The 22145-nt window shown below is 39.7% G+C and overlaps 1 protein-coding gene and 1 pseudogene across 2 annotated transcripts; both read right to left on the reverse strand.

Moving 5' to 3' along the window:
- Positions 1–1832: 1832 nt before the first annotated feature.
- Atp6v1g3 (ATPase H+ transporting V1 subunit G3) lies at positions 1833–20424 on the reverse strand. Of its 2 annotated transcripts, none has more exons than XM_055624645.1 (3): positions 20343–20424; positions 6029–6129; positions 1833–2006 (listed from the first exon to the last, which is right to left on the reverse strand). In XM_055624645.1, exons 1-3 carry the CDS (start codon positions 20422–20424, stop codon positions 1833–1835), a joined length of 357 nt encoding a protein of 118 aa, XP_055480620.1. The 2 variants fall into 2 exon arrangements, with proteins under 2 accessions (XP_055480620.1, XP_055480619.1); XM_055624644.1 differs by having other exon boundaries at positions 6029–6123; positions 20319–20424.
- On the reverse strand, positions 9738–12347 carry LOC129689241 (cytokine receptor-like factor 3; annotated as a pseudogene).
- Positions 20425–22145: the final 1721 nt, after the last annotated feature.

Here is a 22145-nt window from a genome sequence, read left to right on the forward strand (position 1 = left end):
TAAACACCTTCAGCAAAGTGGCTGGATACAAAATTAACTTTAAAAAATCAGTAGCCCTCCAGTATACAAAAGACAAAATGACTGAGAAAGAAATTAGGGAAACAACACCCTTCACAATAGCCACAAAGGACATAAAGTACCTTGGTGTGACCCTAACCAAGCAAGTCAAAGACTTGTATGAAAAAAATTTCCAGTCTCTGAAGAAACAATTCGAAGAAGATATTAGAAGATGGAAAGATCTCTTCTGTTCATGGCTTGGCAGGATTAACATAGTAAAAATGGCCATCTTACCAAAAGCAATCTACAGATTCAATGCAATTCCTATGAAAATACCAACAAAATTCTTTACAGACCTGGAAAGAAAAACTCTTAACTTCTTATAGAAAAACAAGAAACCCAGAAATGTTAAAACAATCTTCTGCAATAAAAAATCTTCTGGAGGTATCTCCACCCCTGATCTCAAGCTGTACTAAAGAGCAACAATACTAAAAACTGCATGGTACTGGCATAGGAACAGACTGTGGATCAATGGAATAAAATAGAAGACTCTGACATAAATCCACACACTTATGGACACCTGATTTTTGACAAAGATGCCAAAACCATTCAAGAAAAAAAAAAAAAGAGAGAACATCTTCAACAAATGGTGCTGGTCTAACTGGATGTCTACGTGTAGAAAAATGCAAATAGATCCATATTTATCACCCTGCACCAAACTAATGTCCAAGTGGATCAAAGACCTCAATATAAAACCAGACACACTAAACCTGTTAGAAGAAAAAGTGGGGAAGAGCCTTGAACTCATTGGCACAGGAGACAACTTCTTGAACAGAACACCAACAGCACAAGCTCTAAGGTCAATAATCAATGAATGGGACCTCATGAAACTGAAAAGCTTTTGTAAAGCAAAGGACACTGTTGTCAGAACAAAACGACAGCCTACAGATTGGGAAAGGATCTTCACCAACCCTATATCTGACAGAGGGCTTATATCCAGAATGTATAAAGAACTCAATAAGTTAAACAGTAACAAACCAGTTAATCCAATTAAAAATGGAGTACAGAGCTAAACAGAGAATTATCAATAGAGGAATATCGAATGGCAGAGAAACACTTAAAGAAATGCTCAACGTCCTTAGTCATAAGGGAAATGCAAATCAAAATGACCCTTAGATTTCACCTTACACCCATCAGAATGGCTAAGATCAAAAACTCAAGTGACAACACATGCTGGAGAGGTTGTGGAGAAAGAGGACCCCTCCTCCACTGCTGGTGGGAATGTAAACTTGTACAACCACTTTGGAAATCAATCTGGAGCTTTCTCAGACAATTAGGAATACTGCTTCCTCAAGATCCAGCCATACCACTCCTAGGCATATATCCAAAGATGCTTAAGTATAGAACAAGGACATTTGCTCAATCATGTTTGTAGCAGCTTTATTTGTAATAGCCAGAAGTTGGAAACAGCCCAGATGCCCCTTCAGTTGAGGAATGGACACAGAAATTGTGGTACATCTACATAATGGAATACTATTCAGCAATAAATCTTAAAAAAAAAGTGAAAATATACCCTAATAAGGCTACAGTCATTGTTTTCTGATTAAGTGTCAAAATCAAGTTTCTCCCTCTCCTTAACTTGCTTCATCTAGATGCCAGCTTTACCCATTGCCAGGGGAGATCACACTGTGTTATTTAGTTTTAATTCAATGCTACACATGAAATATGTGACATGAGAATTTGTAGAGACGCAGGCAACTCTAGATGCACAATCCAACCTTAATTGTTAACAGGACATATCCCCCACTCTCTCTATTTGGAAGTCTGAACACCCCTCAGTTGGTGGCTCTGTAGTTCACATGCACTTCTGGTTTCAGCTCACACACCATGCTCAGCAGCTGCTTAAGCACACTCTCCATACACCTGTTGTAGCTTCCATTCAATTCTTTTATCTTTTCCACTGTTTGTTCTTCGATTTCTTCTGAGAGGTGGCTCTGAGAGCCCATTATCTATGAAACAAAAGGTGGGATTTATCTTAACATATGCCAGATTAAAACAGTTAAATTGAATTATTTTATGAACTTCAGCATATTTTTTGATGGTTGTTCTACGGTGTGATTTTTTTTTTTTTGGTTTGGTTTTTTTGCCAAATTTTTTTCTTCTGGGAACAGAGAAGATCATGAAGACCCTGGTTGTGAAGGCTGAACATCCCTATTAGCATCTTCATCAAGTCATTATTTGACTAAAATCTAATGTAACGAAGAAAGTTATCAAGTTAAAGAAACGCTGCGGTGAAACATTGAGACCTATTCTTTTCTAAAAGGCAATGGTTTGCTTATAATTTATCTCTCTTTAAATTGGTGATTTTTAACCTCTAGGTTTTGGCCTTTTCACAGGAGTCGCATATCAGACAATCCTGCATAGTACATATTTACATTACGATCCATAACAGTAGCAAGATTCCAGTTAGGAAGTAGCAATGAAAATAATTTCATGGTTGGGGTCACCACAGCATGAGGAACTGTATTCAGGGTCACGGCATTAGGAAGGCTGGGAACTGCTAATCTAGAGTCTAGAAATTTTCTGGTCCCTAAGCTTGAAATAAAACTTAGTGCCAGACTTTGGGTCCAAGTTCTTTTCTGTTTATATTCCAGGTACCAGGAGAACAACCCAAATCAAAGTATAACTCCGAGAAGCTGCAGTTCTGGAGAGCCAAGATAACTGTAACTCAAAGGGATTGTGATAACTGAGTGTGTAAAAAGAAAATTTCACATAGAGTTAACTCTATGTTTAAAAATAGTTGATAACTAATTAACAAAACAATTCCATGAAATGCAATTTTTTTCTAAATTCCATGTCTTAAGTAAAATCCTATAAAAATAAAACAAAAATTCAATTAATTGTCTTACATGGTTAAAAACTGTGGCAGAAATACTTGTCAAACTATTGCCTATGCTCAGTATATACTACCGAAGTCAGTGGCTCTCCAGTATTACAGAGAACTCAGTTCTTGTGTTCTCCACTTCAAGTAGTCCAAAGCCTGAACACTTGAGGCATATCATAAATTGGAAGTTGATCATTCCATAACATGCTATGATACATTTGGGCTAAGAATGTCATGTAACTTATTTTTAATTAATTAATTAATTAATCAATTAACTGATTAATTAATTAATGTTTTATTATTTATTACAATTTATTCAGTTTGTGTCCCAGCTGTAGCCCATCCTGTCTTCCCAGTCCCATCCTTCCTCCCTCTTTTCCCCCTATGCCCCTCTCCTAGTCCACAGGGCAAACAGGATAGACATTAGCAGTAGGAGAAGACTGGGAACAGAACAGGAGCCTTCCAGGGATCCTCTGAAAGACTCTAACCATCAGGGTATCGAAGCAGATGCTGAGACTCAGACGAATTTTGGATAGAGTGCACGGAAACTTATGGAAGAAGGGGGAGATAGAAAGACCTGGAGGAGACAGGAGCTTCACAAGGAGAACAACAGAGCCAAAAAACCTAGGCCCAGGCGACCCTGCAGAGACCAATTCTCCAACCGAGGATCATGCATGGTAAGGACCTAGACCTCCTGCTCATATAAAGCTGCTCAGTTTCCAATTTGGTTCCCTAGTAAGGGGATCTGGCATGAACTCAGTGGCTGGCTCTACGATCACCTCCCCCTAGGGGAGCAGCCTTACTAGGCCACAGAGAAAGACAATGCAGCCAGTCCTGATGAGACCTGATAGACTAGGGTCAGATGGAAGGGGGGAAGACCTCTACAATCAGTCACGTAACTTCTATGTGCCGATTTTCAAACCTTGCCTTGTGTTGATGCTGATGGTAAGACATTTTAATGCTTGATACTTTCTTTATAATTGAAACATTTAAGGTGAGGGCACAGACCAAGCTGCTGACACCAGGAGACCATGCCAGAGAAGATCTGTAGTTATGTTTGATGTCACACCAGCTCTGGTTACTTTCATATGTGCATCTTTTATCATTTAACTGTGAAAATGCCTTCAAAGTCTATTCTTAAAGTGATAAGGAGGTTCAATTATTGTCCAAACAGAGAGAAAATTTCTAGTTGGATCTACATCTGACTGGATCCTTCCCATGAAATAATGTTTATGAGGTTTAAACCAACCAGTTTCTAAAATCATGGTCAGCTTTGTTCTTACTTTGACATTAAATGCAGTGGTCATATCAGAGGCACTTACAGAAGATAATCAGACTGGCCTGTTGGTGATAGCTGTCCTCTGGGTTCTAATATGTCACTCTCATGACAGGCTCTGCTAGCAAGGACAAGACACAGAGAAATGCTTACTGATTTGTTTTCAACAAAGGTCTATTGAGTGTCTACTGTGGAGCAATAGTAGAAAGTCTAAGGAAACAATAGAGAACACAACAATGAATCCATGCTTTCTAGAGTTGTCTAGAAAGAATGATGGACAACCACAATAAATTCAAATATGCAATATATCATACAGTGATAAATGCAATGGAGAAAAATCAAAGACCATATTATTATCCTTTGTTTTTAAAAGAGAGGTCATTTCAGATAATGTGGTCAGTGAAAGAGGCTAACAGTTAAACATGAATAAAGAAAGACATCTAAACAGAAGAGGCCAAGAAGAAGTATTAGTGAGGGCCCCATGGAGGTAGGATGCCCTGTCTCCTAAGGAAGAAAAGAGTAAGTGCAATTATAATAGAAAAGATTTAAAATATGCAGAAAACATAAGCGCCAGTCATGAGGGCTGCACCTATATGCATAGATGAGAGCTTAGGAATTGGGTTTCCAAACATTGATAGAAAGAATTTATTTTCTGAACTCACAGCTTAACTCCTGCTAGTTAAAAACCCTATCACTGAGCTATGTTCCTAGCCTACAAAGGACAATTATTTGAACAAAGAACTTATTGAGAAAGTTTTGTTTTTCTTCTTACAACTGGGACCAAAATCTGAATTTTCATGATTTCTCTACGTATTCCCCCTTAAGATAAAAGTTGCAAACAAAAACATCTAAATTCTTGTGCTTTGTTTTGCAATGAATGCCTTCTGAATAGTATTATGTTAATATTTAATGGTACAAAGTGTATCACATAAATTCAGTTTTGATACATAGAGTTTTAATGTTTTCTTCTAGCCCTATTTGAAACATGGCATGGTGACCTTTCTGAGAATATCATGCTCTTATTTTTATTTATTATTTTATTTTGTTATTTATTTATATTTGTATGTACATGCAGAGACCAGAAAAAAATTCATATCTCCTGGAACTGCAATTACAGGTGGTTGTGAGGCACCAGATATAGGTGCTGGGAATTGAACCCAGGGCCTCTGGAAGAGCACGAAGTCTCTTGACTACTGAGCCATCTCTCCAATCCCATCATACACTTGTCTTTTACTACAAACTGCATACACTTAAAAATGACAGTGTGTTTTAAAAAGCCAGATGTCTTTATATGTTTAAATAAAAAAAATACTGAATGCAAGTATCCAGTTGCCAAGGAATCATAAGGAAAGAACACTGGCTTTCTTGTTTCTTAGTTTTTGAAACAGGGTCAGGATACTTTGAGCTCAGGTCCTCTTGCTTCTCCCCCAAGGATTACAAGGGTACGTGGCACAGTTAGAAGTGTCTTCCTGTATCCGCTAAAAGAGAGCTGCTCCAACAGGTTCATTCTTCATCTTAGCCTGAACATTAGTCACTGATAATGTTATTAAACATGAATCCACGAGAAACGCATTTCTGCGGTATTAAACATGAAATCCACGAGAAACGCATTTCTGCGGTAAGAGTACTTTAACCCTTTCAGTTGTGTGATGGTATGAATCCAGGTACTCAGTATCCAACAGACAGCAACCGAGTAGCCTTTATGCATGAAAGTGAGATTGGTAAGTCGCTTGTTTAAGATTTAGTTGTACATGCAGCCTTGGCCGGCCAGTGTCCGCGGAAGCCCAGCAGATTGCTCCAGTATTCTGTTTCACCCTTTGGCACAGGACCCCACCTGAGCCCCTGGAAGTCAGGGCTGGTGTCATCCTCACCTTCGATTGCTTCACGTGCAGCTCCTTCTCTCTCTGCATTCGGTACTGGTCAGTCTCGGCCACAGCTTCTTCCTTAGCTTGCTTCAGCCGCTTTCCTTTTCCTGGGAATTAACAGCAGCAGAGGAACTTTTTTTTTTTTTTTTGATACAGTATCTACTATGTAGCCCCAGCTGGCCCGAGACCTGCTTTGCAGTCAGGCTGGCGTCAGACGATCTCGGCCCTCCATGTGCTGGGACTAAAGGTGTGCACCACACCTGCAGCTTTCAGTGAAGAGCTAAGACTGGTCTTGCAGAGGATCTCAGTTTAGCTCCCAGCTTTCATTTCTAGTGCCTCCACTGCCTGTACCCTGGTGAATGTTCACACTCACACAGATATACACACTTCAAAGATAGTAATAAAAGTAAACATTTGAGCTGGAGAGATAGCTCAGCTGGTAAAGGTAGCTCCCTTACCTGCTAAGGAACGCAAGTTAGGCTCCCAGCAAATGACTTTTCTTTTAAAGCGCATTGATAATCCCCCACATTTTTAGATATATTTCCCAGCATATCAAGCTTCATTAGAATAATATTCAAATTTCTGTTTTCTTTTCTTCAATTGGTTTCTTTAGAGCATGGGGTGACAACTTTCTTTCGCACGTAAATGTTAAAGTAAATTATCTACCCCTATACTCACAGCAGTGACAGCCAGAGAACATCTTTTAGCTGTCACTTACGGAGAAAACACATTATTTGGTGAGGTTTGGTTTTTTTGTCTTGACTGGTGGCCAGGCACCCTTCAGTCCACACCAACTGGATCCTATTTAGCGCTGGCAGATCTCCAAGATCGCTGCAGACTGTAGCTCAGACTCTATCAAATGACTTTCAATTTTTAAAGCATTTTATTGGGATTTTTCTTTCTTCTCATTTGCTACTCTAAAATGTCTGATTAAGCCCCACAACACATCAAAGTAGTATTTTTCTTCGGGTAGCTTTCTCTGAGGGGGACTTGAAAGAGGCTGTAAAGCCAATTGTTTTTAATGGTTGGGAGATTTAGCTAAGTACCCCCCTTTCCTTTATTAGGAGCAAAGGTGTAAGCCTTAAGCCACAAGACAAGGTAGATGAAAGTCTTAGACAAACATGGCAGTGGAATCATTAGTGCCGATTGTACGCTGTAAAGGCTTCGGACCTCATGGCTCAGGGTAATCACACCCTGTTCATGGAGATTCTCTTGTCACAAACATCAGTGTAAAAATACAAAACATATCAGTATTTTCTTAGTGATAATGACTTGTATCCATAATCACCTTACAAAGCGAATGGCGCAAAACATCCTTGCTCCCCATCTTAATGCCATAATATGTAAAACTACCAGTCAAAGTGAGGCCTCTAGTACATTTTTTTAAAATGGTAATAAAAGGAAAAGTTCTGCGTGTGCTGCCCCCGAGCAGAGTCGGGCTCTGCTCTGAGAGGCTCCATCACACAGTGACAGGCTTGGACCTGTCTGTGATCGCCCTGCTGTGGCACCAGTCACCTGCTGGTTCTCACTCAGTCGCGGAGGAGAGCCACAGGGAAACCACTGCTGGCACAGAGAGGTTTTGGACGGGCTCAGCAGCTGCCGCTGGGTGAAAGCCGGCATACGCTACACCCGATTTAACCCAGTGGAAGAAATGAAGGCCCAAAGCCGACAGTTTAGTTAGAGCATGCATCAAATCCACTCACATTAACCTCCAGCTCGCTTCTCTCTATGTATGGGATGAGTGCCAAATTTTGAAAGTCTACATTAAAACGTAGTTCCTATAAACTAAAAGTTCATATTTTTATCCCCAATATACCCTATTTATTTATTTATTTATTTATTTATTTATTTATTTATTTATTTATTTATTTATTCAGTTATTCATTCATTCATTTATTTATTTTTCCACTTTCTCACTACTGACAAAAACAAACAAAAATTCACATTAAAGATGTATAAAAAGACCAGGATTTTTTATGTGAATAGTAAGTCAAATAAATATTTTACACAAACTTACACTTTAGCTCAGTATCCAAGTGGGTACCCTAATAAGGGGAACAGGGGCTGTTTCTGACATGAACTCAATGGCGGGCTCTTTGAGCTCCCCCCACCCCCTGAGGGAGGAACAGCCCTGCTAGGCGACAGAGGAGAACATTGCAGCCAGTCTTGAAGATACCTGATAAACCATTATCAGATGAAAGGGGAGGAGGTTCTCCCCTATCAGTGGACTTGTAAAGGGGCAGGGAGGAGATGAGGGAGGGAGGGTGGGATTGGGAGGAAAAGAGGGAGCGGGATACAGCAGGGATACAAAGTTAACAAACTGTAACTAATATTAAAAAAATTAAAAAAAGAACTCATAAAAAATTATCAGCAAAACATGGAAGGAGCTAGAAACCATCCTGCTATGTGAAATAAAGCACAGATAAACAGTCAAGTGTGTTCTCACTCCACATGAAATATACGAATGCTCCTAGAACCAGCAAGAGTAATGGTCATCAGCAGCCAAGGAAGGCAGAGAAGAAAAAAGTATGGAGAGAAACTGGATAGTGGGTCCAAAGTCAGTTACAGCCAGATATCACAAAACAGTGGTAAATGTTTAAGGTGACATGTGATCTGGTCATCCTCAATTGATCAATACACAGTGCAGAAATTCCAAAACATCACTCTACTCTGTAGAAAGATGTGTTATTTATTATTTTAGTAAAATTTAAAAGTGTATTTAGGAAGAAAAGGGAATTAGATTATCACTACTACGTTTGACAACAGTCCTTCCATGCTTAAAATCAGCAATTCTAGTTTCTTGACTGGTGTCATAGCACCTGAAAGAAACATACAAGAATTGGAGATTAAAAAAAAAATAGGTCAAGTATTTACCCTTTATTTCTTTGGTCCACTAAATGGCCATTTATCATCCTGACATTACACTGGACTGTAACACTCTGCAAAATCCCATGCGCATGGCTGAGGCGGGCTGCACAAGGGTGCATGCTATGCACGTATGAACTTAACTAACATTGCTGTGTACTTCTGTAAATGGCTTCCCCCTTGAGGAATACAAACCCTTCATACTATCTCTGTCCCGCTGCCGGGAAAGAGATACTTGCATAGGAGCTGTGATAATGGGGAATTCACTGGGCTTTCCAGCCCCAGAGCCCACTAAGCACAGAAGCAAAGTCGTCTTACCCACAGGGTGGGAGTTGGGAGAAGCAATGACCCCTGACTGTCCGAGTGCTACAGAGCCCTGGCTTCTAGCTGTCCTTTTCTGTTGTCTCCTTCTGGTCTTGATGGAGATTTAATAAGGGAACTTTTTTTTTTTCTGTTCTAAAACCAACTTTAAGAACAGTGTAGAAAAGTATCCACGCCCTTAAAGACTTTCAATATCAAACAGCTCATTTGATATTTATGCTGAAAACAAAACTGAATTATGGTTTTGTTCATCCCATTCTAGTTCACTTTTTATCGAAATGTTATAAGGCGAACACAGCAACACTTTCTATTACCTAAGAGGTAAGTTCACATTTTCAAAACTCAGATGCAACTAAACGAGGCTGAAGACAAAAACAGCAAACCCTCAAGCCAAAGCCATGCTCTCAAAACCCTGAAACACCAGCACTTTCCATCCAGAGTACAAAAAATGAGCATCCGAAATCAAGAGAGCCATAGGACTGGTCAAGCAGCCACTCAGACACCACCTTGGTGTTACTGGAGCTGGTGGTCACTCAGAGCTTAACTTTCTTGTCCACACTGTTCCTAGGGGAACAGTTTCAGAACCTACATACACAGCTTCAGAACCTACATACACAGCTTCAGCATGGTTTGCAGTACCTTGAACCGGAGCCTGTAAGCTTGGGCTGTAAAACCATCATCTGCCTTACACCATGGCACTATGATGCCTCCAGGTTTCTCCATTAGTTCTTCAATCTGTACTGGTGAGGGGAAGCTACTGTTCCACTACTAAAAATGTCGTCTTTCACTAGTTAAGAATAGAACCACCAAAAAGACAGCATCTCCAACAAATGGTGCTGGTCTAACTGAATGTCAACATGTAGAAAAATGCAAATAGATCCATATTTATCACCCTGCACAAAACTAAAGTCCAAGTGGATCAAAGACGACAACATAAAACCAGACAGGCTAAATTAGTTAGAAGAAGAAGTGGGGTGGAGCCTAGAACTCACTGGCACAGGAGACAACTTCCTGAACAGAACACCAACAACACAGGCTCTAAGATCAACAATTAATAAATGGGACCTCATGAAACTGAAAAGCTTTTGTAAAGCAAAGGACACCGTCGTCAGAACAAAACAACAGCCTACAGACTGGAACAGGATCTTCACCAACCCTATATCTTACAGAGGTCTAATATCCAGAATACATAAAGTACTAAAGAAGTTTAAAAAAAGCAACAAATCAAGCAATCTAATAAAAATTGGGATATAGAGCTAAACAGAGAATTCTCAATAGAGGATTATCGAATGGCAGAGAAACACTTAAAGAGATGCTCAATCTCCTTAATCATCAGGAAAATGCAAATCAAAACAACCCTGAGATTTCACCTTACAGCCTTCAGAATGGCTAAGATCAAAAACTCAAGTGACAACACATGCTGGAGAGGTTGTGGAGAAAGGGGAACCCTCCTCCATTTCTGGTGGGAATGTACACTTGTACAACCACTTTGGAAATCAATCTGCTGCTTTCTCAGACAATTAGGAAACGTGCTTCAAGATCCAGCTATACCACTCCTAGGCATGTATTCAAAATATGCTCAAGTGTACAAGAAAGACATTTGCTCAACTATGTTCATAGCAGCTTTATTCGTAATTGCCAGAACCTGGAAAAAATTCAGATGTTCCTCAGTTGAGGAATGGATACAGAAATGGGGGTACATTTACACAATGAAATGCTACTCAGCAATTAAAAACAAGGAAATTATGAAATTGGCAGGCAAATGGTGGGAACTAGAAAAGGTCATCCAGAGTGAGATATCCCAGAAGCAAAAAGACACACATGGAATATACTCACTTACAAGTGGATATTAGACATATAATATAAACATACTAAAATAAAACATATTAACATAAAAACACATAAACATATAAACATACTAAAAATAAAACGTATAAACATACTAAATTCTGTACACCTAAAGAAGCTAAGCAAGAAGGAGGATCCTGGGTAAGATGAACAATCCTCATTCAGAAAGACAAATGGATTGACATTGGAAGTAGGAGAAAACAGGGAACAGGACAGGAGCCTACCACAGAAGGCCTTTAAAAGACTCCACCCAGCAGAGTATCAAACAGATGCTGAAACTCATAACCAAACTTTGGGCAGAGTGCAGGGAATCTTATGAAAGAAGGGGGAGATAGTAAGACCTGGAGAGGACAGGAGCTCCCCAAGGAGAGCAACAGAACCAAAAATTCTGGGCCCCGGGGTCTTTTGTGAGACTGATACTCCAACCAATTACTATTCACGGATATAACCAAGAACCTCTGCTTAGATGTAGCTCATGGCAGCTCAGTATCCAAGTGGGTGCCCTGGTAAGGGGAACAGGGACTGTCTCTGACATGAACTCAGTGGCTGGTTCTTTGAGCACCTCCCCCTGAAGGTGGGAGCAGCCTTGCCAGGCCACAGAGGAAGACAATGCAGCTAGTCCTGAAGAGACCTGATAGGCTAAGATCAGATGGAAGGGGAGGAGGACTTCTCCTATCAGTGTACTTAGAGGGGGGCATGGGAGGAGATGAGGGAGGGAGGGTGAGGTTTGGAGGGAATGAGGAAGGGGGCTATAGCTGGGATACAGAGTGAATAAACTGTAATTAATATAAAAAAGAAAAATATAATAAAAAAAGAAGAGAACCATCTATTGGAGTAGAGAAACGGTACATCAACTAGAAAAGACATTTCTGGTAAGCTGTCCAACTGAATTGTGAGGCCTTTTTGCTAAAGTTCGACAATTTATCTTTATGTTCTTCTGTACCACCAAGAATGGCTATCTCACCTTCTTGGACCAGGTCTTCCACAGTGTTAACCCCAGCTTCTATGTGCTTCTGGTAGTTATATAGTAGTTTGATGGTCTCCTGTTCAATGGTGTCCACCTCTTGCAAAAGGGTCACCAGTTGTTCCATCCAACAACTTCCCAAGAGTTCCCTTTAAATTACTAAAATGCTATTTGAGGACATCTCTTATTTGAGTGACAGTCTCCTTTATCTGCCTCTGCGTCTCTGGCAGCCCCTGCAGCGGCCGGCCTGTAGCTCTGTGCCGCCTCCATGTTCCCAAGGGCTTCCTGCCATAGCACCTCGGGGTCCAGCTCCATCTCACACTTCATCTGGCTGCACAATCTGCCAGGTTCCCGGCTGTGCCGGGCTCGTGCACAGCCTTCTACCAGAGATAACCTGGGAGATATATATCTATATCTATCTATCTATCTATCTATCTATCTATCTATCTATCTATCTATCTATCTATCTATAGATATCTATATCTATACATCTATACATCTATACATCAATATATCTATATATCTATATATCTATATATCTATATATCTATATATCTATATATCTATATATCTATATATCTATATATCTATATATCTATATATCTATATATCTATATATCTATATATCTATACATCTATCTCTATCTATCTATCTATCTATCTATCTATCTATCTATCTATCTATCTCTATCTATCTCTATCTCTATCTATCTATCTATCTATCTATCTATCTATCTATCTATCTATCTATCTAAAACAGTTGACTTTATGGGCCCACAGTGCTTACAAGGATACACAGAACTATCAGGCCAAGAGTTCTGATTTGTGGCTCAGAAAGTGTATTCCTGGAATGCATCATGTTTTAAAACAAGACTTAAAAGAGTGACAGAGTGGTGTCAGAGGGATGGGCTGCTTTTGGTATCCAGTTATTTGGTGATTCTTGACTACCTCTTATATAAGCAGAGAGCCAGACATAGAGAATGCAGAAATCACAGTGCATACAGTCTTTGCCACGGAAAGGGTGATATTAATCGACATAGATGGAAAATGTATGTGCTGCCTCCACTTCAAAGAAGAGCATTATCAATCATACAAAATTTCAAAGAATGTACAAGATCCTACTGGGAAAATAAAGACACATAAACCTCATTTCTATTTGCTCTACATTGGAAAAAATCACATTTATAGAGATAAACGTCTACTCTTCAGCTTATGGAACACGGGGGCTTCTCCTCAACCCCACTCTGTCATCCTGCCTCTTTATGCTAACACTGTAAGCCGGGGGTCTAAATAGACAGCTTCGTTATGGGCTCCAAGAAGGAGGAGCTTCAGAAGAACTATGGAGGTGCCTGGACAGGACCATCGGGAATTGGAAAAGGACAAAAGGTCTGTCCTAAGCTGACTTCACCTGCATAAAGTCAGTCATTTCTACATGCCTGGCTGAGCAGGCTGAGCAGTCTGCTGAGCAGACAGACCTCTTCTTCATACAACTCGCCATTACTCAAAAGGACCCTGTGTTGTGTTTTCTGTGGAGATGCAGGTATTTGGAGTGATGTTCCAATGTGTAGGCAAAGAATTAAAGAAAATTAACCAAGGCAAGGTAAAAGTGGGTCTCTGTAGGAGATGGAGGGTAAAGCTCAAAGGCAGACTCCTTAGTTACACAGTTAGGACAAGCCAAGAAACTGTGTCCTAAGATACGAATAAGTACAAGAGACACAAAGATATCTCTTTGTTTCTTGGGTTACTAATTTTTTAAAAATATTTTTTCTTTCAGGGAGAAAAAATGGATTTCTTTTTATATTCTCAGGAGGGAATCAGAATTACACAGTATATATCACACAGAAGACATTGAAAACTTTGAAATTCTGAGCAAGTCAGTTAGAATTTCTGAGTCTTTGTTCTCAGTTTTCATCCAGATGAAAATCATTTACTATGTAAAGTCATCCTGAAGATTACCAAATGATAATCAGGAAGTGCTGGGCAGAGAGTAGTTGTTTAACGATTCTGAATATTTTTAGGGAAGAGACATTGATATGAGGACAGGTCTGAGGATGTAATTAGAGAGCCTCCTGAAGGCTCCCTCCTCTGAGGATGTCCAAGGATAATCAGAATACAGCTATGTCTGCAGTTTAGGAGATAGTTGGGGAGCTTAGCATTAAGTCATCTATGTCTTTGTATGTGCTAATTGTGACAACAGTGTTTGGGTAGAAATCAAAGGAGAACATACAAGTTTAAGGTAGAAAAATAGCAGCACCCTTTTAGAAGTAAGGAAAACCAAAAGAGACAAGAGGATATGACTACCAGCATACAAGCTACAGAGAACTGAAGCAAGACATTGGGTTGGTTAGAATTACTGAATATCTAGTGTGCGTCATTCACTAGTGTAAGGGTAGATCTTTGGACACAGCAGTGTAAGGTCACAGGCCTTATTGTCAGTCTGTATCCGAATGTAACCCAGATCATAGCCAATGTATGTATAACATGACAGGATATGGAGCACTATGAAGAACTAAGTAGTCTAAAATAAAGAAATGGTGACACATTGTCATTAATATATACGCGGTCTCTGGGGATGAAATGGCAAGTAAGCATAGGGATAAGAAAAGTGGTCCTGCAGGGAAAGCCTCATCCAGATAGAAGGGACAGCAATCATGAAAGTTCTTAGGTAGGACTCTGGAGTGCTCAAGGGAGAGGTATTCCACCTAGAAAAAACATTCTTGGTTTGGGGTCCTTGTTAATATGGTGATAAATCCTATTTGACTTAAAGAATGCTATTATTTTTCTCAGTCATTAAAACCATTGGAAAAATAAATCAGCAGGGAGAAAAAACAATAACAAAACAAACAGCAATAACATCTTTGGTGACAGTGCTTGTTACCAAGCCTTCATCTGATTCTCCCCCTTCACATCTATTTTCCTTGATGTCTTAATGTATTTTTCTTTTGGTCATATTTTTTTTTAAAATTATAACAAAAATCTCAGATTAAAATTAATTAAATGCTTTTAGGAGACAAAAATATTCTATAGTTTTGTATGATCTATTCAAAGATGTGAGGGTACAATATAGTCCAGAAATACTTCGTTAGTGGGTGGATCATAAAGAGGAAGTATTTATGGGTCTACAAAGTATGTACCTTAAGACAAGGCCATGTCATTTTATATAAGGTTTTTATTTTATTAGTTTATTAAAAGTCATGTATTCATGAACCAAAATGTCTAGTTGCAGCATGAAGATTGTATTAAGTGAAGAAACTTGTTTAGATAACCTGGTTATCTTCAGATTTGGAAACAAATGGAGATATGCTGCCTTACAAAAACTCCTATACCTACAAAAACAAGACTGAAGGGCTATATGAGCTGGTGTCACCTAAGTAGAAAGCAGAGATGATTTTCAAGTGTATTTTGCATCAAAATGATTTAATGAGATACTCTGATGACAGAAGATCATGAAGATAAGTGTTTGATATTCTCTGAAAGGCAATTATGTTTATTCTTTAAAGGAATATTAATAGACATGATTTCCTGGGCTCTTGTTATGTAGAGTGAAGTTTGGAATCTTTTGCAAGGGTTAGTTCAGTCACTCAAGACCACATCATGAGGTGGAGGAAGTGAGCACAGTCAGGTGAGGATAAGGTGAGGACGTGACCTGCAGAAGCCATGCAGACATTAAGAAGCAGAAGTTGGATTTGTACCAGGCAGCGCAGTTCCAGGCAGAAGGCACAGCATAGAAAGCAGGAAGGTGTGCCCCTTACTCATTCTAATTGTCTGTAGCTTCAGGGAAGTTTTGAAGGGTCTTGCTTGTTCAGTTTTTCTCATATGCAGATGTGACTATTTATATATTTATCATACATTTTGGTGTACATCCTATGATAAAGTTTAAATGATAAATTATAAAATTTAAATTATAAACCTTATACTTGAACACATAAGCCATTCTCTATAGCTTGAAACACTTCAGCAGATGATTGAAGTGCTTGTAAAAGGTCATGGCACATGTTATAAAATAGTTTAAAAACTCAGGCCATTTGTATGATGTTGAACTTCATGCCTGTGGACACTTCGAGACAGCAACCTTCACAAGGAGATCTGGAGTATTCTCATTTGCAAGGGCAGAAAGCTCTTAAAACCACCACATGTTTCAGAGAAGGACAAGTCTCCTGCCCTTCTGTTGAGGCTGGTGTTTTGGATTTCTGTTTTAATTCTGACTGGAGCTTCTGCTCAATGAGCAGATCTGGATCTCCAGCACGAGGATATGATGTTCCCTTGTTTTGTAAGTTGTCTTGAAGCAATATATGGCTTAGGTTTGATTAATGAACACACACAGAGCTAATTTTGACTCCAATTATGACAAAGGACAGTGAGCCTGTTAGTCCTTTTACAAGCATCACGGCTGCTTGGCAAGTAAGAATATATAGGAGAGCCTTAGCTGACAGGCTTACACTTCCTCTGTCAGGATTTCCCTGCATAGGAGGTGTAGACTCAGGCCTCGCAGCAGGACTAAAGAGAAATGATTGGACTGCTCTCCTCTACGCTCTACCATTCTCTATTGTTTCCACTTACAGCACTATACATCTAAAATGGGTATTATAAACATAATTTTATGTATTCAGTTTGCAGTCTAATATATATATTATAGATTTTTCTTGCCCTTCAAATATCTTGTTTACTAGAAAGATTATAGATTATAGAGGCAAATACAACATCTATTTGTATAGATGGCTGAATCTCAGAGATGCAAATAATTTTTTAATTATTTTTATTTTTATATATTAATTACAGTTTACTTACTTTGTATCCCAGCTTATCCCACTCCCCCATTCTCTCCCAATCCTACCCTCCCTCACTCATCTCCTCCCTGCCCCTCTCTAAGTCCACTGATAGGGGAATTCCTCCTCCCCTTCCATTTGACCCTAGCTTAACAGGTCTCACCAGGACTGGCTGCAATGTCGTCCTCTGTGGCCTAGCTTGGTTGTTCCTCCCACAGTGGGTTGGGAGGTCAAAGAGCCAGCCATTGAGTTCATGTCAGAGACAGTCCTTGTTCCCCTTACTAGGGAACCCACTTAGATACTGGGCTGCCATGGGCTACGTCTGAGCAGGGGTTCTAGGTTATATAAATACATCATTGTTGGTTGGAGAATCAGTCTCATACAAGACCCCTGTGCCCGGATATATTTGGTCCTTGTGAAGCTCCTGTCCTCTCCAGGTCTTACTAACTCCCCCTTCTTTTGTATGATCTCCTGCACTCTGCCCAAAGTTTGGTAATGAGTCTCAGCATCTGCTTTGATACACTGCTAGGTAGAGTCTTTCAGAGGCCCTCTGTAGTAGGCTCCTGTCCTGTTTCTTGTTTTCTCCTACTTCCAATGTCTATCCCATTTGTCTTTCTGAGTGAGGATTGATCATCTTACCCCAGGTCCTCCTTCTTGTTTAGCTTCCTTAGGTGTACAGATTTGGTATGTTAATCCTATGTCATAAGTCTAGTATCCACTTATAAGTGAGTATATACCGAGTGGACATCTGGGTTGTTTTCACGTTCTGGCTATTACGAATAAAGCTGCTACGACATGGTTGAACAAATGTCCTTGTTGAGTACTTGAGCATATTTTGAATATATGCCTAGGAGTGGTATAGCTGGATTTTGGGGAAGCGTTATTTCTAATGATGCAAAAAAGTTTACATCAAGAAACACAGCTGTATCACTCGCGGGGATAATTTTTTTCTCTGCTGCCTTATAGCTGAGCTTTTTCACCTGGCCTGCAGCACTGCTTGCTTTTCTCAAACCATCTCTGTCATTCCCCAGTGAGGTCCTTGAAAGCTGGTTGCTACAAGCTACACCAGCCTTGGAAGAATTGCTGTTGCACTGTGTCTTTATCTGTGCAGGGGTACAGTCCTTTATCTGTACCCCTGCAGGCGTTTATAAACTCTATTTTGTATCGGCTTTGCTGGGGTCCAAGTGAGCCCTTCTTCATGGACTAGATGATGTTTTTCCCCGGCATAATATAACACATGCAATCACCTCTTTGCTCTTAGATTTTTCCTAAAACAGTGAGTAATGTTAATTATTTTTCTCTCACCTTTTCTTTCCTTCCTTCCTTATCAGTTTTTATCTCTTGTAAATGTATGTTTAGCCATCTTACTGAAGCAGCTTCCTGAGTTTCTTGCTTTCAAATAAATGGATTTAAGAAAGAGCAGATCCTTTGATCACCTCCTCCTGAGGGAGGAAGCAGCCTTACCAAGCCACAGAAGAAGATAATGGACTAGGGTCAGAGGGAAGGGGAGCAGGACCTCCCTTTTCAGTGGACTGGGAGAGGGATGGGTAGGGAAGAGGCAGGGTGGGATTGGGAGGGGAGAAGGGAGGGAGGTACAGGGGATACAAAGTGAATAAACTGTAATTAATAAAATAATTAAAAATATTTAAGCTACTAGAAAGTAAAAGAAAGAAAGAAAAAGAAAGAAAGAAAGAAAGAAAGAAAGAGCAGATCTATTACAACCCTTTTTCCAAATTTCTATTCTACCTATGCAACACATTTTCAAATAAACATTTTTATGAGAAAATGAGGTATAAGTGTTTATTAAATTGATGACCATATATTCATCTGTCATTCTTTTGTCCCTTTTGAATAGGCACTCATTTAGCATTTAGCTCACCAAGTAGCTCATTAAGGAAGAACAGAAGTCTACTCTTGAGGTTGCATCAACAGAACCCCATGAATTCTCATCCAACTGAATGAATGAAATAAAAACTACTGGAACCCAAGAGAAGGGTCAACATACCATGGGGATAAAGTGGTATCTTTGCAGATCACTCATGAACTGAGTAGGATGAGTGCCACTGTAATGAAACTGCCACCTGCTGACAGCGAGGGTAAAACAACTGTGCTAGGCTCAAACTGGGCCAACACCTCTTTATGACACTAAAAGACACCCTGACATGCTCGGAAAGTCCTAGCTCAAAAATGCTCAGAGTCAAAATACTGCTCAGAATGTTTTAAGACCTGAGCCATATACTACCATTTACATATAGGTTGATTAGCAGATTATTACTGGTTATTAGATGATTATTGACTTGGATACTCGTGAGCTAAGATACAGTATATAAAATAATACACACACGGTTGTGAGTGAATAAAATGGCTTTGTGGAGCACAGATAATAAAATATGTATTCTCAATATTATTTCTGAGGAATGATTACCAAAAATGAACATAGTCACTGAGAAAAGAGAAAGACGTTTGGCTTTTATCCTCAGTATGAACTCAAGGGCACGGTGTCCTCAGTAGCGCTCACCCATGAACAACTTGCATAATTAGTAATTTTTTTCTTTAAACACTTTGAATAGAGTTGGTAAGGTTTATTGGAATCACAGAATAATATTGATCAGACATCTCTCAAGTACCATCTTTGAAGCAAAATCCACATAACAATCGTATTTTAGATACTTTGATCCTCCAGATGTTTTAAATGTGAGTAGAGAAATTTGAGCACAAGACATGAGAATTTTCTAGACTGTTTCAATCGGTAGGCTCTGGGTGGTTTGGTTTTCTATACAATTATGGCATTCATGCTATCTTGCATGTTTCAAAATGCCTCGTAGCATTGCATCCTCTCTTTCCAAAAAAAGATCATTGTGAAAAGTGAACAAAATAAACACAGAGCACAGTAGCCGACACCGTGTTTTTGATTTTTAAAACATAGCCTTGGGCAAATCATAAAACTTGTGTTTTTCATGCATGAAATAGGAATATTCGTATCATGTATGCCAATGAGAGAAGGAAGTTGTTTATTGAAGACACTCACATGCAAATATATAGACATATGACTAAATAAAAGGCGACAAGATTAAAACGGAAACATTTAAAATGTTGGGATGTAAAAGCTATCTGGAGAGGGAAAAGAAGCTGTTAAACATTATTCCTATTTCACGGAACTGTAAAAGGCTGTTCACAAAGCATCAGTAGTCTGCCTAGCGATAGACTTGATCTCAAAGTTGCCTCTCTCTTAACCATTTCACAGTATTGTGAAAACTGAGGCCTTGGAATGTAAAGGAAGACGCAGAGGCAGCCTTAAGCCCACATCCAAAACCTTATCGCCTTGGAGCTGTTCATTTAGCACATGGCCTCTCAAAAGCACCCACCCCAATAACAAAACCCCATCCTGCTGGAGCATTGTGAAACATACAGCAGTGCAGTTTCTGCAAATGTCTTAAACTTTCATAGGAAAAGTGGTAATATCAGTTCACATGCAGGTCTGCCTGAGGAGGAGGCCCATGGTCCTCTCCCTCATCCCTCTGCCTTTTCTGACCAACCCCTCCTAGGTGAGACTTACTCTTCTTTGCTTCCTCTAGCTTGTCCTTGGCCCTTTTCTCTGCCTGCAGGAGCTGTTGAATCCCCTGAGACTGGCTGGTCATGGTGCCCAGCTCCCAGCAAAATGACTTCTTTGGAAGCTGGGACACAGAGGTCCTTTTATCCTCTAATGGGCCACTATAGAACTCAGCTTGTTTTGTCAACAGTGAACACGTAACTGTTTGTTCCAAACTTGCCTGATTAGATCAGAGAGTTAGGTGCCAAGGTGAGCCCAAGGAGGAATCCAGAAAACAACTCCAAGAAGTTGAGAGTTCATTGTCTCTGCCTTCAACTCTTTTTTTTTCACTTTACTACATGAAGATTATTAATCTTTGACTCAATCACTGAATACATATATGCTTTCAATTACTGCAAAATAGTTTATGAAGGAGTGTTCAAGTATACGTATCTCCAAAGTAATTTTTTTCTTTTTTAATTAAATTTTTATTTTTTATATTAATTACTGTTTATTCACTGGAGAGGACAGGAACTCCACAAGTACATCAACAGAACCAAAATATCTGGGCACAGGGGTCTTTTCTGAGACTGATACTCCAACCAAGGACCATTCATGAATATAACGTAGAACCCCTGCTCAGATGTAACCCATGGCAGCTCAGTCTCAGTATCCAATTGGGTACCCTAGTAAGGAGAACAGAAACTGTCTCTGACATGAACTCAGTGGCTAGCTCTTTGACTGCCTCCCCTGGATGGGGGAGCAGCCTTGCCAGGCCACAGAGGAAGACAATGCAGCCAGTCCTGATGAGACTGGATAAGCTAGGGTCAGATAGAAGGGGAGGAGGACTTCAACTCTTTTCATAAACAAGGCAACTCTAATGTGCTATTGGGTTTACTTACAAAGAAATGAGTAAGACACCTCTAAATCACCCGTTTCCATCAAAATCCCCACCCCAATACTGACTTTCCAATTATAATGTTTCCCCTGCTCCTGTCCCTGCAACACTTGTCTCAGGCCTTTATCTGTCTTCATGATTGAATTATCTACTTGAGGAAAATGGATCTTCCTTTTTCAAGGAAGGAGGTCTTTCTGGCTTTGTGAGGGATCTATTCTGTCCCTGCCTTAGGCCTCGGATGACAGAAAGGAGAGCACTGGGACATGATGTGCCGTCCTTTTGTAACGCTTTGTCGCAGTTAGAGATGATCTTACCACAGTGTCTACGCCAACAAGAAGAGACATCATTAACATGCACTTGAGGTTTGCTTAAGCCTGTCTTTTCCATTAGTGCCTATGTACGTCTGTGTACAGAGAATGGTGCCCACATATTTCACCTGATTCTGTCCAGTAACAGACAAATAAGAAAGCTACTCACAGTAAATACGCAGTGCAACCCTTGCACGCACCAAACACTTTTATTGGAAAGGGGAGGTTCATTTCTTTTCTCTTAGACTGCATGAGCTACAGATTGGCTTTGCATGGACTTTGGCTCTCACATGTAAAACTTCTGCCACCTTGTCTGTCAGGTTCAATTTCTTTCAATAAGCTCCTGGATTTAAGACAAATTCAAAACAAACTTTCTTTTTCAAAGATGGCTTTTTTTTTTCTAATCCTTTCAAGTATCTCATCTATACTAGTATCATTGCAGTGTGTTGACAAATCTTCCAGTGTATTAAGCTTTTTTCCCACATGATAATTTTTCTTTCTTTAGGTGCACTACTGAATCTCCTGATTTTGCCCCCTCCCCCTCTCTCCTGCCCCCTTCTGTTTGTGATGATGATAATCTTTCTTTCTTTCTTTCTTTCTTTCTTTCTTTCTTTCTTTCTTTCT

Source organism: Psammomys obesus, unplaced genomic scaffold, assembly GCF_907164565.1.
Source record: "Psammomys obesus unplaced genomic scaffold, mPsaObe1.curated_primary_1811, whole genome shotgun sequence".
Lineage (NCBI taxonomy): Eukaryota > Metazoa > Chordata > Mammalia > Rodentia > Muridae > Psammomys > Psammomys obesus.

Bases quoted from the DNA above. Each gene is read 5' to 3' on its own strand.
- Atp6v1g3 (XM_055624644.1), bottom strand. From the start codon at position 20,424: ATGACCAGCCAGTCTCAGGGGATTCAACAGCTCCTGCAGGCAGAGAAA. The intron at 6,124-20,318 runs GTCAGAAAAGGC...TCCCAGGAAAAG, and splicing joins GTCTCACCTAGGAGGGGTTG to GAAAGCGGCTGAAGCAAGCT. The intron at 2,007-6,028 runs GTGAGGATGACA...TTTGTTTCATAG, and splicing joins TGCACGTGAAGCAATCGAAG to ATAATGGGCTCTCAGAGCCA.